Here is a 15,697-nt window from a genome sequence, read left to right on the forward strand (position 1 = left end):
AAGACGCTGCTCAGTTATTGGCTCTGGGTTTGTCGGGTTCTCAGTGAACCCGCAATTCCAATATATACCTACAACCAGAAAGGTCCATCGGATGTAACTGCATATTGCTTTTAAACATCTGTCATAATTAGAAGAAGTTACAGCTAAAAACGTTGGCCCAAATGGCTGTTTTTTTTAAGTCATTTTCATTTTTTCCTATTTTCAACTGTTAGTTTCTATAAAGAAACCGTGAAAGATCTACACAAATGATACCTTGCTGAATTCATAATTTTGTCTACATTTTTAAAATGTATAACTTTTCAGGATCCATTATTGCTTTCATACCCATTAATACCATTAACTGGAAAAGGTTGAAAGCACAAAAAATTGCAAAAACAGGCTATGTCCCAGTAAAATGCCAAAATTGTGTACAAAATGTTGGTTTTCTGACAAAAGTCTGTTAGTTCCTAAAAGCTGGGAAAATGTTGATTTCAGCCCCGCAAAGCCCCACAAACCCTTTGTTGATACCATTAGCAGGGGAAAAAAAACAGACCCTTTCATTTGCAGCACTTTTTCCCATTCCCCCCCAAGCAAACAATGTTTATCAACACCATCAACCACATAGGGAGACTGCTGCATGCCACAGTCGGAATGATCTGATAAAAACGACAATATTGTCAATTGTTGTTTCTTGCTCTCATACTCAGTAGTCTCTCATCATCAATATCAGTTGTAGGGGATTTCTTTGTCCCCTCAATAGACTTGGTGAGTCACATCTACATAGAAGTGGCTGAGAGGAAGGAATGTGCCAGATATGGAGCTTGTAAACAAAAACAATTCCCAACTGGTGTCATGTAGAGACAGTTTCAATTGTGTATGCCAAGGGCATTACAAAGAACAGAAACAAGGAGTCAATTGATTTTAAGAGAAAGTGGTATTATTCACCAAGAAAACAAATTTTTCATATGAAATTACAGTTAGAAACAGCACTGTAAAGATCAGATCTTATAACAACCCGGTGGCACTTGGTGCAAGGTGCTATATACAGTTCAGTGAGGTGAAGGTGCAAGTGCTTTTAAGAACAGCATGGGTGACGCATATAACAAAATATGTACATGGAGCTTTTACCTGATGTACATATTTTGTTATATGCGTCACCCATGCTGTTCTTAAAAGCACTTGCACCTTCACCTCACTGAACTGTATATAGCACCTTGCACCAAGTGCCACCGGGTTGTTATAAGATCTGATCTTTACAGTGCTGTTTCTAACTGTAATTTCATATGAAAAATTTGTTTTCTTGGTGAATAATACCACTTTCTCTTAAAATCAATTGACTTCTTGTTTCTGTTCTTTGTAATGCCCTTGGCATACACAATTGAAACTGTCTCTACATGACACCAGTTGGGAATTGTTTTTGTTTACATGATACACCCATCCCAACGTGGTATGTGGGTTTTCTCCTGTCACTCCTATAGATATGGAGCTTGAGCATGGGACCTGGAGGAACCTGGGCCTCTGCCAATTCTGGCACTCAGGACTGTGTTCAGCTGAAAAACAGTGGCAGGTCTTGTGGGCAAGAGCTTTAGGGAAAGTTCTGTAGAAAGTAAAATGTATGATAAAACAGTTAAACAAAGACCACTAAATACATTGATTAGTGATTATGAGCATTAGGGATCCCTGGTCATGAAGAAGGCCATGAGGAGGTTCTTATGTGATAGAAGGCTCGACCAAAACATCTGTTTTTCTGTATGCGTGGGATATGAGTAAGCAGGAGTTAGGACAAGAGGATGTGTCTGGAAGGTTTTTGGAAGCAGCTGCGTTATGTAGTGCCTTGAAAATGTGCGTGAGGAGTTTAAATTGTGCTCGTTTGTGTATGCAGAGCCAGTAGACTTCTTTCAGGTGTTGTGTAATGGGAGTGTGGCGTGGGAGGTTGAGAGTGATTCTGGCCTCTGTTTTCTGAATGGTGTGCAGACTTCGAGTATGGTGAATGAAAACACTTGTGTGCTTGTGTCTTCACGCATTAGCACTTCAAAGTCAGGTCTAATGGCTTTGCTAATGTTTTCCTGCTCTACCTCAGAATGTTATCCCCAAGAGAAGAAATCCTGTGACATCAATGATGTATGTTTCACTGGCAAGAAGCACACAGGATGTTACTGTGATGGAACAAAACTAGCTGCAGGTCATACATGCTCTGCAGTTGACCCCAGCAGCGGCTGCTGCCAAAATCAAATGGTGGGCAGTGCGGTGGCAAATAATTAAAAAACACACTTACCTGCTTCTTTTACTGCAGCTCTGTCTGCCGGACTCCTCAGTGCCCCTTTCTTCTGGAAATCCTTGAGTCAGCTCAGGTTCCCAGAATCCCCACCCAATATTAATTAATAAATTGAATTTCAGGGTTCTTGCATTTAGTGGAAGCACAGATTGCCCACCCTGCCGCGACATTCACTTAAAATGTTAGACTGTTGCGCCTTTGCGCCACTTCACGAGCAAGTTCCTGTTCATCCTTGTATCAGCAAAACAAACAACGGCTTCACCAATGCTGGGCTATTTTTAAATATATTAGGAGGCCAACATTTGCAAGATATTGAAAATCCTCGTCCTACTCTGTGGCAAATAATTCAGAAAAGGTGTCATTCTGCAGTATTCAGAATGTTGGCCAAAGGTACAGAGCAACTAAGAATCCTTTGAAAAGGCGGTCGAAAAATATGTCCATTTTGAAAGAGTTGATTTCCTGTTCAGTATGAGGTGTGAAATCAGTTTCCAATTGTGAAAATTGACCAACACTTGCCTGGTTCTTCTGGGGCCAGTTTATAGTCCTGTTTGGTAAGAGGAATGCACACCATTTGAGCTTGTTTGAAACCTCCACTCATGAAGAGCAAAATGTAATGTTCGAGAAATGTAAGAAGCCAAAATAAAAACGTAAAAAAGTACCATTGAAAGGAAGGAATATTCTCTTCTGAAGCATGGCAAAAGCTATCAAACAGGTGCACGCGTTTCTAACAAGTCTGAGCAAGTATTATACAACCAAACTAACTGAAATGTGAGAAAACTGAACCACATTTACCATGATGCATTGTGTGCAATTCACACTTTGTGAGAAGTAGATATAGCATATGAACTGCTCTAGAAAGTTAGAAAATCACAACTGTAAACAACGACACTTCGAAGAGCAAATATTCCCTTAGAGGTTTGTCTACAAATGGGTTAAATTTAACATCAAAATAATCAAAAGCTATAATAAAATGAGTCCATTGAGAGTAGCCAGTTCCAAACCTATTTCCTTCCAGTCTAAAAGCAGTGGGGCAGACCGTCAGCTTTCCCATGGCGGGGGCCAAGCTGGCTCCACCTTCAGCTTATTCCAACAGCTCTGAGACAGAGCATCATGCTGCCCCTGCTATGTAGAGGAGACGGCTGGATGTCCTTTTTTATGTCACTGATAAACATCAACAAATAATCAGCCACTCAACTGTAAAGAAAACTTCTAGAGTGTGGGGGCCAGAAACAATTAAGAATTTGGTGCAGATCTGGCCATAATATGGTGGCTGTGCACCAAATTTTCAGTGCCTTCACAGGAACCACCAAGACGTCAGCTCCAGTAGTCACTCTAAATTCGGCAGACCTCGGGGTGTTGGACAAAATGTTCTCTGCTTCCCTAACAGACAGAGGTAATATCACCATAGTGTAAATGAGACCCTAAGACTGTTCATAAGTGCTGGTGGGCTGAAGTCAGGTTACTTACCTTGGTTGGCACAAACTGTTTCCCAATGGAGATGCTAAAGGCAGTTAACTTTTTGTGGTAAATCTTCAGGAATGGTTTCAGTGAACAAGTCCTTTTCAGAATAGTAGGGGCAGAAAGGTGGATCCATGCGTCCTGCAAATAATGACTTCCTACCAATATCACTCCTCCCAGGTAAGTGTTGTAAAACCACGTCAATATGCACCTTTTTCAAATCATCAAAGCCAACAATATCCTACAGCCATCCAAACTGGTTTTTGGCCTAAACATAGCACTGGAACTGCCCTTCTAGCAGTAGTGGAGAACTCAAAAAGGACACTTGACCAAGGAGGCAATGCAGCCATTATACTTCTTGAACTAAGCGCTGCCTTTGACTAGGTGAACCACGACATCCTGCTCAAAAAGGATTCAAAGGGCCGGAGTATCAAGGAAAGCCTGAACTGGCTCAACTCATTCCTGATGGACCGATCCTTTCAGGTATTCGTGATCTCCTGCTCTTCAGACATCATCATCTCAACTGTGGAGTCCCCCAGGGATCTTCCTTGAGTCCCAGGCTGTCTAATTGTTAAATACAGTCACTCGCAGACATTGTAACTCCATTCAGGGTCTTCATAGTCTTCTACTTGGATGATACCCAACTGGTATTCTCGCTCCCCAGGCCTGTCCCCTGCAGCCCCCACTTCGGGACCATGTCTGGAGCTTGTAGCCAGTTCGATGAATAAGGCTTGCCTTAAATTTAATGTAAGTGAAACCAAACTGATGATTTGTTATTGTTATTGTTATTGTTATTATGGGTTTATATAGCGCCGGGTCACCTACAGGTCTCAGGGCGCTTTGACCACAGAACATAACAACCGAGAAAGAGAACGGGTGGAGTGCCTAAGCTGGACTAAGTGCTGTTCGGAACAAGCTGGTCTTCAAGGCTTTCCTGAAGCGGAGTAGATTCTCCTCCTTTCGGAGTGTTTCAGGCAGGGCATTCCAAAGCTTCGGTAATACAACCGAAAAAGATCTCCCTCCCATTGTGGCCAGCTTAAAACGAGGACATACAAGGAGTTTGGCATCAGAGGACCTGAGATTTCTTTCCGGTCTGTATATCTCGATCCGTTCCTTGATGTAGGTCGGGGCCTTCCCGTAAATGGCTTTGTGGGCTATGCAGAGGCCTTTGAAAACAGACCTCTGTCCAGTTGGTAGCCAATGTAGATCTTTTAATAGTGGAGAGGCATGCGTTCTCCGCGGGAGATTGAAGATAAGTCTCGCGGCGTCATTTAAGACTACCTGAAGTCTGTTTGTTAGTATTTTTGGCAGGCCTAGGTAGAGCGCATTGCCGTAATCGAGTCTTGACACTATAGTGGCCGAGACCACTGTGCGTAGCATCGACTGGGAGAGAAGAGGGACCAGTTTACGCAGCTGTCTTAGAAGACCTGTACAAGTGCCAACCACGGTGGAAACCTGGTTGGTCATTGAGAGGCCACTGTCCAGTTTAATGCCCAGACTTTTAACCGTGGCTGCCGGCTGTGGGGTTGGGCCCAGCTCCTGGGGCCAGTACATTCAGATATCAGGGAACAATCCAAACCTCTGTTGATCCCTGGGTTGGCCAGAATGTCTAGGCAGGGTATGTTTGGATAAAACTCTATCTAGGAAAACCCAGGCCACCAAACTCTTGCCCCTTCAGTATCCATTGAATGCTATGCAAATACTTCACCTGCACTCACCAATATTCAGGATGATCTTAGTACAGTCACAGATACTCTCCCTCCTGGACTACTGCAACTCGCTCTATCTGGGTGCAACCAAAGCAGTCATCAACAAATTACAGGTTGTGCAGAAAGCAGCATGTACTTTGTTAAAAATGCCCAAATACCCGTCTGTAAGACACAATATTACAGACCTAAACTGGCTCCCAGTCACCCATATATTCAAATTCAAGGCCCTGTGCATTGTGCACAGAGCCGTCCAAATGCAAGGACCTCAAGTATCTCGTCAGCTCATTGCCCCCTACATCTTTTAGACGATCCTTGGATCCTCTAAAGTACAAAGGGCCTTGGTACCTCCTAGTAGAAGAGCAAGGAGTGGAAAATGGTCCTTCAGCTTCAATGCATCCAATCTCAGGAACTCCCTACCCCTAGCATTATGGACAGCGCACAACAAGCTGTCACAATTCACTCCCTGTGCTCTCATGCTCATCACCAGGGGGCCGAATTGTGGGTCTTTACAGTGTTCTAATATGCTTCTAGAGACTCCCCTGCATGCATATCTTGACTTCCAGGCATTTGGATACTATTTAGGATTTGACATCCATTCCCAGTCCACGCCAGGTTTTGTGGAAGCCATGCTGGAAACTCCATTACCTATAATCCCCTGCTCACTACCTCGTCTCCACCCTTGCAGGCCAAGGATGGGTGGAGGAATTCAGCTCACTTGTGGTTGGCCGCTGCTGGCCTGTTCACACCTGATGCATGTGATTGCTGTGAGCTCTTTAAACCACAGCTCCCTTTAGGCCAAGGTTGGTCATTGTATCTGTATTCTGGTGAGACCAATCCTTGTTTCCTGAGCTGTTTGATATTCCTTGATTCTTGCGCTATAGTTAATCTTTGTTCCTTAATTCCTGAGCTATGCCTATTCCTTGTGCTTGAACTAGCACTATTGCTACCGTCACTCCTGAGCCTTAGCATTCCTTGTACCTGAGCTGCAGCAGTTATCCTTGTTCCTGAACTAGAACTGCCTGCAGTGCTGCCTTGGCTTTTGAGATTTAGCTAAATTCTTGTCTTGCTCCAGCACATCTTTCAGTGCTCCTAATCCAGGACTATTCTAGTATAACCTTGTAGCCCCCCTTCTGTATATCCGTTTCCAGTCTCAGCCTTTCTTCCCATTTCCTTGGTTCCAGTTCCTAGTTTGCTGACTTTCTATTCTGCTGTCTTGCTCCTGCTACTTTGTATGTTTGTTTGCTGCTTTCTGCCAAGTATGCCCTGTGATTTCCTTAGTTTCCTGTTAATTTGCTGTTTCTTGTGGATAATCTATCTGACCTCTGTTTCCCGACCTTTACCTTAATCCCAGATTGCACCAGTAGGTGGCACTGTTGTACTATACAACAGCCTTGCCCCTCCCTGTAATAAATAGTCACACATAGGCACCCCTCCAGCGCACTCTCAGTATCTTGCTGTCCTGGGTGACTTCAGATGCAGGTCAATCATGACAACTTGGATGTTACAGTGTGCTAAAACTAGCTTAGTGCCTTTCTGACAAAAAAGGAGTCCACTCCATGGAATGGGGTGAAGGTGTTGATAAATCTGCAGTTAGATAGACTATCCACCAGGAAGGGTGAAGGTGTGTGACTTATTCTTCTGGCGGTAATTTCTAACCAAACCTTCCTCACATTTAGAAGAGATACCAAAGCAGTGTCGCTGAAAAGGGTCTGAAGAGTGATCTTACACTGTGTAGCTGTCTGTCTACGTGCCTACCAAATGTACGCAAAATACCCTCATAGTAGCCTGCCAGACAGAGGGGGAATACCCCTCGCCAATGCACCAAGCTTCCTCTGGCTTGGATTAAGTGAGCAGATATGCATTCAAGGGGCTCCTTCTTGCCCAGGGCATAGCATGTGTTTATGTACAAGATGATCCACTTGGAAAGGGCCGCTTTCTGGACTACCTTCTCCTTCTTGGCCCCGACCCAACCTAGGACGAGCTGGTCATCTACACAGCATTACTGGTGTGCATAATATAAAAACTAAAGGCTCTTCTCTGGTCAAGCCAATGGAGCCTCTCCACCTCTTTTGAGCGATGTGGCACAGAGAAGAATGCAGCAAGTGGAATTGACTAACCTATGTGGAAGGTGGACACAATACAACCTACCTGCAGGGGATATCTGGGGGTCCCCTTTCTCCGCTCCGAAGGGATGCTCTCAGGGTCTGCACTAAGAGTGCATTACTTTACTGTCAGTGCACCTCCTAAGAACATGCTTGTCTCTATGTCCACACCCGTAATACAGTGCAGATGCAGAAGCAAAGAAATTCCCTCTTTTGCATGGGGCCACACTCCATGTAAATGAGTGAACACCTTCACACGAGAAGGCTGGTGCTAAATGTTTACCAGCGCTGTCAGTATTACAGAATGGGTAGCACAAGCGTCTGCGGTCCCTTCTGTAATAACATGGGGCCCGGGGCTGTAAAAAGCAGGGAAACACGCCCATTACGCCACTGAGGTCTTTTCTGTAATACTAACCGTGGTTCTAGAAACCTATTCTATCAGTTTCACTTAAATCACATCAAATCACTATGATCTCAGAAGCAACACAAATGGGTGTCCAATGACTGGAGTCCTCCAGCATTCATCCTAAGACTGCAGAAGACTAGAGGCCTAAAACTAGCTGTGAATACTTGTTAGTTTGGATAACGCCCACCTTAGTGTCTATATTGTAACACCAATGTCAATAAACTGAAACAAACTGTAGAACCTACAAAACCATTAGAAAAAAACAATTTATTTGAAAATAGAAAATAAGCTCCACATTCCATAGGTTTTGTATGTCAGCACTATCAAAGTATTTACAGTCCATTCTTGTAGGAATGTTTAGTGTACTCTTATGTCCTCTTCTGGAGATTTTTTAAATTATGAAAGCTGCGAAGGCATCTTAACAGTCATGTTGCAGGTCTTCCTATGTTCAGCTCTATTTCTGTGCAAAAAAGAGCTGAAAATGATGAGCACTTGCTCGGAAAGAGTCCAGCACTGGGTGGCTTCATGCCAGTGTTCTTGAGCACCATCCATTCTGTTCGCTGCTTCAGGTCTTGTTCAGTACTCCCTCTACTGAGCTTCCTTCTTGAACGACACCAAGGCAACAACACCTGCTCAAGAAGGAGCCACAAGAGGATGAGACAAAGAGACCACAAGTGGAGAGAAAGAACAAAGGTCAAAGGTCAGTGGACAAGAAACCAACATTCTTAATGTGTGAATCAAACATTTAGATACGCGGTATACCTTCCCCCAGCTCTGCAGTGTGATAAAAGCACCACACATAAAACACCAACAAGCAAAAAACAAACAAAAACTGAGCGTAATGTTTAGCTTTCGAGCAAAAAGCAAGTTTCAGACCCATGTCCTATGTACCGTGTAGTTTCTAAAGAGAGAGCTCTGCTGTCAGCTTCTGGTGCACATACAACACTTAGGCATATGGGCGAATGCCGTATTCCTGATGCAGTAGGTCTATCCTCACTCTGGGCCCACTATCTACTTCATTAGGTCTGCGCAGGCATCACTTATAAACGTAGGAACAAAAACATTTTTCTGAGGAGCCTAGCACCTGCCTTACTGAATACTGAGATTGTCAAATACAAGGCTGCCTCGAGCGTCATTAAGAGTTTAGTAGACAATGCGCTTCATCGCAAACATAGCATAGTATGCTGTCTACCAAAACCTGGGTCTGCCCGCTTCATTTAGAGATAATCAAACATTAAGAATTCTGTTGATGGAGCCTCCAGCGGCTCAATGAAGTAGATGCTGCCAGAGTAAGGGCATTGCATCAAATGCCCTATTTAGAGTGAATGTTGTAATGTACTTTTCCCTGTAAGTACTGCCAGGAATAATATGGAAATTAGGAACAGGAAACAATCTATGTTTAAGAGGGGGAAAGCCAAGAGCAGGATCGACTATATTTTGGTGGACCTTGACCTCTGGCAAAAAATAATGACATGATCATATGAAATCGAGAGGATAGTGGTCAAAATGCTGTCACACCGATGGTATCTGGTCTCCCAATTCTGTATGGCCGACCCCAACAGATGGTGGCCCCTGTTGTTACCACTAATAACAATAAAAAAGTAAAATGGCCACAGATATTGGCCAATGGGAATTTCCCCCAAAACTTTATGCTGAGGTAGCACAGATCCTTCCGTGAGTAATCCTGATATTAGTGATGAGGATATTATGGCTACTTTCCAGCAATTAACTTTTACTCTAAGATCCTTTTTAGGTCTCGCCCACGCAGCGCACATGCGCTGCATAGGAGAAAGACCTCTAGCCATCGGTTCCCTTTTTGAGGCAAAAACGTGCACACGTTTCATTGCTTTGAATGCAACGCGTGCACGTTTGAGCTATTCCCTTGCGGGAGCGAGCTTTGGCAAAGTATGTTTGTAATTAACTTACAAACACATGGTGCCACTGGCTCGCCCCGTAAGGGAATCACGCAGGCCCCCTCCTCTCTCCCTCCCCCCTGCTGCCAGTGTGGGGCGCGCGCGCGCTTGTTTTTTTATGTCAGTCCCCCGCGGGGCACAAGCAGGCATCCACTTCTGACTTTTTGCTGTGATCAGCTGAGATGACAGAAGTGGATGCCTGCTTGTGCCCCGGGGGAACTGTAGGACAGCCGAGAATCTCTCGCAAGTCTGCAGCTATAAGGTGGTACCCACAAGCGCCACACAAGCGCCGCAGCGCGATTAATGACTATACATTCAGAGCTGACTTTTAACACATCTCCTGTGAACGCGTTTGAACTGTAGCAGAAGCAGTTTGTCCCCGTTTACTTCCCTTACCCGGGGAAAGATGGTGGGCCAGGAACTGTAGAGGAAGAAGTTTGTCCCTATTTGCTTCCTGTACCTGGGGAAAGGACAGTGATGCAGAAGAAGAGGACTTTGTTACCTATGGGAAACCTCTTGAGCCTCTGGAAGAAGGTAATTCCCACTGTCTCGGGATGATCTTTTTATTTCCCTTCCTGGGATGCAGGCATTAGTCCTAGCGTGCTGTGAGGCAGTCTGCCTGGCATTAATGTTTATACATGTGACTGTAATACGGAGCAGTAGTCACACTGCCCTATACTTTGTGGTGTTGACGCCCCTGCCCCCGTTGACCTCTCCTTCCAAGCATGTGGCTCTGCTTCTGTCTTGTCTGTCTGGTGTCCTCGAAGCATGCTCTACTGTCTGCGCTTTTTGATGAGAAGGGGTGCTGATTAGTCTTCCTGAGCACCACCATTTGGTAGATAGTAGCGTTAAAGGGTGAGACTGATGTCTTGGTTGTTGATCTTCAGGTGAAGCCATCCTTTGGTGCCTCTCCCAATCACTGTTCAGTGTGGCTGTTGATACCCAGGAGCAGAAAGTTCACATCTCTCTCTGCCTCTGCTGTGCTTCTCCAGGCTCCAGTGAGGCTTTGAGGAACCTCACTGTACAAAGGCTGGAGAAGAGCCCGAGAGGCATGTTGAAAGGAGAATGACTAACACCGATTCTAGAAGTACAGACAGCGATTCAACAATACTTGTCTGCTGTGATTGTATAATAGTGGGACCTACTGGCCCACTTGTTGTTTCAGTTCCAAGTCCATTTTTGAAAAGGGAGGGAGTGCTCCTCAGACTACTTAAAGGTCTGGAATCTGACCTGGAAGGAAAGAAGTCGTGTTCCAGTCCTTAAGGGCCTGGAGCCAACCTGCCTGCCCTGTGTGGTTGTCCAGATCGGCCAAAGTCAGCTGACCTTGGAGCTCCATGGTTTATCTCCCTAGGAAGATTTAGGGATCTGCATGCTCCATGCTCCTAATTGCAGTCCCTCCCAGTTAGTTGCCGGCACAGTGACGCTATTAAGTTGTGCCTGAACAGAACGTGCCATTGTGACATTATAGAGTTGTGTCCAAGTGAATTGTGCTACTGTGACACTCGTGACGTTGTGCCTACACAGGCTGTGCCATTGTGACATTGTGAAGGTTTGCCCTAGTAGACTTTGCTGTTGCAACAGCATGATGGTTGTCAGAGTGAGAGGGGATGCTGTGTTTTTAAACCACACCCAAGCATTATGTGCCAATTATCCAGCAATATAAGCCATAGCTGGGTGATGCTGCCAAAAACAATCTGCCTTGAGGCAACCTCCTGACCCTTGACCCCACACCCTCAGCCCATAAGTGGGCTTACAGCTAGTGAGAGACTGCAACCATGCCAGAGGTTGCCCACCTACTCACAATCTGGGTAGCAGCTTAGGATGCTGCCTTCTGCAGATCTGAAGTGAGTGCAAGAGCACTCCCCAGTGTGTCTCCTCTCGGAAGAGGAAGAAAGAGAGAGACTGGCGAGTGCTGTGGATCCCTGCCTTTGCTGAACAGCAGATGAAACTCTATAGTGGTGAGATAAGGACAATTGGGACTAATAAATGTAACTGAGCAAACAATCTCATTAGAGAGGGTACCACTGCACCTGTGCCTGATACCTGTTGTAGACAGAACTCAAAAAGGGGAGAGAGGAGAGTTGAGAAAGGGTCAAGGAAGGAGGGAACAGGTCGATTACCATGACTGTTGAGTTTTGAGCTTGAAGATCCCCGCACTACCCCCTTTAGAAGCCTTTGAGTGCTGACATCTGAGAGTCAAGTGCTGGAAGGTTCTTGCACACTTTGCAGCTCAACAGTGGAGCGGACCCAAGGGCATAATATCCAAATCACCCTCTTCTTTAGCTGCTTGTTGCATACATTCTCTCACAGTTCACCCAATCCTCTCACTCTTTCCCTGACACATGCTCTTTCATTTTTTTGCTTTTCTTTTTTGTCCCTCATTCCCTTCCTCCCTTCATCTTTTTCTCTCCCCTTCATTCCCTATTCTTCCCCTCTTCCCCCTCCTCTCTCTGCCAGCCTCTCTTTTTTTCCATTTTCTGTCTACATCCCACCTGCCTCTCTCACTCTGGGTGTTATGTGTTATGAATAGATGCAAATAAAGAAATATTTAGCATTCTAAGAAAAACACAAATAGCAATGTATTGAAGTGTACATTCCGGCTCACTTGAATGTATTCACTGGAAACGCTTTGATAACCTTGTGTTACGATGTAGGAGACATTACATTTAATAAGTGATAACATTCTATTGGGAGCAGGTTGCAAAGCTATGTTTGGTGTAATTGAATACTCTTTTTAATGGTAAAGTCAGTTAAATGTCTTTTAAGTAGTCCCCTCATGTATACACCAATTACATACATTAGCCCCATCCACGTGACAATAACGGTTCTAAGCAGGTGACCTTTTACCTAGTAGCTTGCTCCTGTCTCTTCGACACCAGGCCCCCGGTGCCCTATCATAATCTCTTTACCTGACGTACATAATTGTAAGTGAACTCTTTATTTATAACCTCCACAGTTCCACTAACGGACAGCTTCAGCTCACATAACCTCTGCGTTCTCCTCTCAACCCTCAGAGTTTAACATTCTAAGGCAGCCTCACGGCCAACAGTTAGGCAGTGCCAAGAAAGGAAAGAAAAGAGGGGTGAGAGAGGGAGAATGAATAAAAGGGCTGGTTCTATTGACTTGATACTTAACCTAACAGTATTCATTGATTAAAAATTATATGAGCGAATATAACACCTTTACTTTACCCGATTGTGTTTAAATGTGATGAACTCTGAAGCAACAAATAATAAAGGCTCTCTAGTTGGATTGGAGTTGCCTTCTCAGGCAGTTGACAAATGGAAACCAGGGGTGTAGCTACATTGATTCAGCAGGTGCAGTGACTCTGGGACCCAGAGGACTGAGAGGCCCCTAAACCCTGATTATTTCTGTATTTCACAGTTCAAACAGTGTACAGGGGGTTCATGGCAATAGACGGAATGACACACAGGCTACGGCACTGATGGACGCTCTGCTTTGCTGATTAAACCATCTTACTGTGGGCCATCAGTGAAACAGGTACATACAAGCGCTGGCAAAGGTTGTAAGTCTGATCATAAAGTTTAAAGAAGTATCTGTGTTAAGACATTTGGCACAACTTGTTGAGATCATGGATAGCTTGAACTAAACTGGGTCTTGCCACTCCTTGCCTCATGCCTACCCTGAAAGAAGATGGCTTCTCACTTTTCAGTTTAAATTAACTGTGGTAATTTATGTATAGCTATTTCTGTGTGTCTTTATGAACCATCTCTTGGCAACACAGATGCAAGGTGTGTGCACTGAACATTTCCACACCACAATTTTCTACTATATCTGCTTGGACGCAAAATAGTTTGGTCTACCATTTTAGTAGTCACACATAATAAGAATCATGTTTCAACTATGTAATAGGAATAGAAAAAGTAATTGTTCTCCTTTAGACCTGACCATACTTGGTGTGGTTTTCCCCCAAACATTTCATTTTCAATCCTCCTGTTTTGCTGAATTAAGGTTTTTTTTGGCTCTATGACTGCACACTTTACCACTTCTAACTAGTGCTAAAGTGTTTGTGCTCACTCCTACAACCTCTGAAACATTGGCTTAAACCCAAATGGCACTTTTAATTTACTTGTAGCTCTCTAGTAAATTGGTTCTACATGTACCCAACCTGTGAATGACATCCATTTAGTGACGCTGCACCACTTATTGTGCCACCCACTTAAGTTGCCCTGTATCACACCTGCTAGTGTATCATGCGTGCAGCTTTAAAGTTTCTATTTTTAATTGGCAAAATTAAACGTTTGCCAGGTCGAACTCGTCCTTTTTAATATATAGGACACAGTGTATGGTATTTAAAAAGTGGAACATGTACTTTTAAGTTTTACATGCCCTGGTAGTGGAAAACCCATAAATTCACTTTTCACTATTGCAAGGCCTAACTCTCGCATAGGATAACATAGGCGTACCTCATTACAGTTAATACGCGATAAAATTTTATTGGGAGCAGGTAGCAATGCTATGTTTGGTGTCTGAGGAATTGTAATTGAATACTCTTTTTAATGGTAGTCAGTTAAATGTCTTTTAAGTAGTCCCCTCATGTATACACCAATTACATACATTAGTTCCATCCACGTGACTATAACGGTTCTAAGCAGGTGACCTTTTACCTAGTAGCTTGCTCCTGTCTCTTCGACACCAGGCCCCCGGTACCCTATCATAATCTCTGTACCTGACATATATAATCATGTCCCCAGGCACGGCGCATTTACTCGTTATAAGGGTCACCATTTTTTTTCATCCTTGGCCAATAACCAGCTGTCCAGATCACTTTTGTTTAGAAAAGGATTAGTGAATGTTTTCAAAGAATCCTGTTGTTTTGAAAACAGATCAATTCTAGAAATCTTCAAGTGACCACTTTAGTATAAAAGACCCTCACTCCACCCTACAAATTAGAGGAGAATTGCTTCCAGGCTGGACTGAGACTCTGCGTGCTGATCCTTTGACAAGCAGCAATCTGCCATCCCTGGTAGGGTGTCATACTCTGACATACTCGAAGCAGAGACGGGGTCCTTCGTTCTTTACCATCAGGAGAGTGAAGCGTGGCTCAATGGTTAGAGCGGCAGACTCTGATGCAGAGGTCTGGCCCGGGACCAGGGTTCAATACCTGCCTCGGTGGCTCTTGGACTCAATCTCCCTGGACCTGAAAATTCTCACCTCGGTGCCTAGTCTAATCATGGGTCCCACTCTGTGACTCTGGGCAATAGCTTGCTTAATCTCCACAACGGCCCCAGCAGCGCTTGGATGCCTGGCTTCACCTTGGGGGTGCCCAGGAGTGGACATTTCACATGCAAAAGCAAGGAGGGGTTCCACAGCATTAATAGTGCAGCGGCGGGACGCCCCGTCACGTGGGCAGCCTTGCGCTTTACAAATACAACACATTTACATTTACATTTACATTCCCTCGGGGATTCTTGGCTACATTTGCCCACACATATGGGGATTCTTGGCTACATTATGCCCACACATATATGCACATACACATGCTGCACCTACATCCTTAGGTTAGGTATCGTTAGGCAGAATAGGTAGGCAGGCCATTGTAGGAGTACGCCAATGCTACTGTTTTATATAATTATCTTATGTTCTATTTTTAGCACTATGGTAGAAATGTATCTACTATTCACTATATTGGTGCTTGCGAACACTTTTGTCTGCTCCTGTCTTCCGATTGTCATAGCAAATATGTTTTACACAAGACTGATGCTTGACCAATAAACAATTATTGAATATTTCCCAATCATCATTCTGTGTGCATCCTGAGGAAAAGTAAGCACGATTGACTGAGCGAAAAGTACTGAACTGTTTTCCACGATACCTGAGGAATCAGGGTTGTC

At 44.3% G+C, this 15,697-nt stretch overlaps 1 protein-coding gene across 1 annotated transcript in view; it reads right to left on the reverse strand.

The window, feature by feature from the left end:
* Positions 1-8,181: 8,181 nt before the first annotated feature.
* Positions 8,182-15,697, reverse strand: part of LOC144770718 (lens fiber membrane intrinsic protein-like) — a 43,183-nt gene continuing 35,667 nt past the window's right edge. The window contains exon 5 of the mRNA XM_078655450.1: positions 8,182-8,558. Within this exon, the coding sequence (XP_078511576.1) occupies positions 8,518-8,558 (41 nt within the window). The 3' untranslated portion in view covers positions 8,182-8,517. The remainder of the gene's footprint in view (positions 8,559-15,697) is intronic.

This window comes from Lissotriton helveticus, chromosome 7, assembly GCF_964261635.1.
Source record: "Lissotriton helveticus chromosome 7, aLisHel1.1, whole genome shotgun sequence".
NCBI lineage: Eukaryota > Metazoa > Chordata > Amphibia > Caudata > Salamandridae > Lissotriton > Lissotriton helveticus.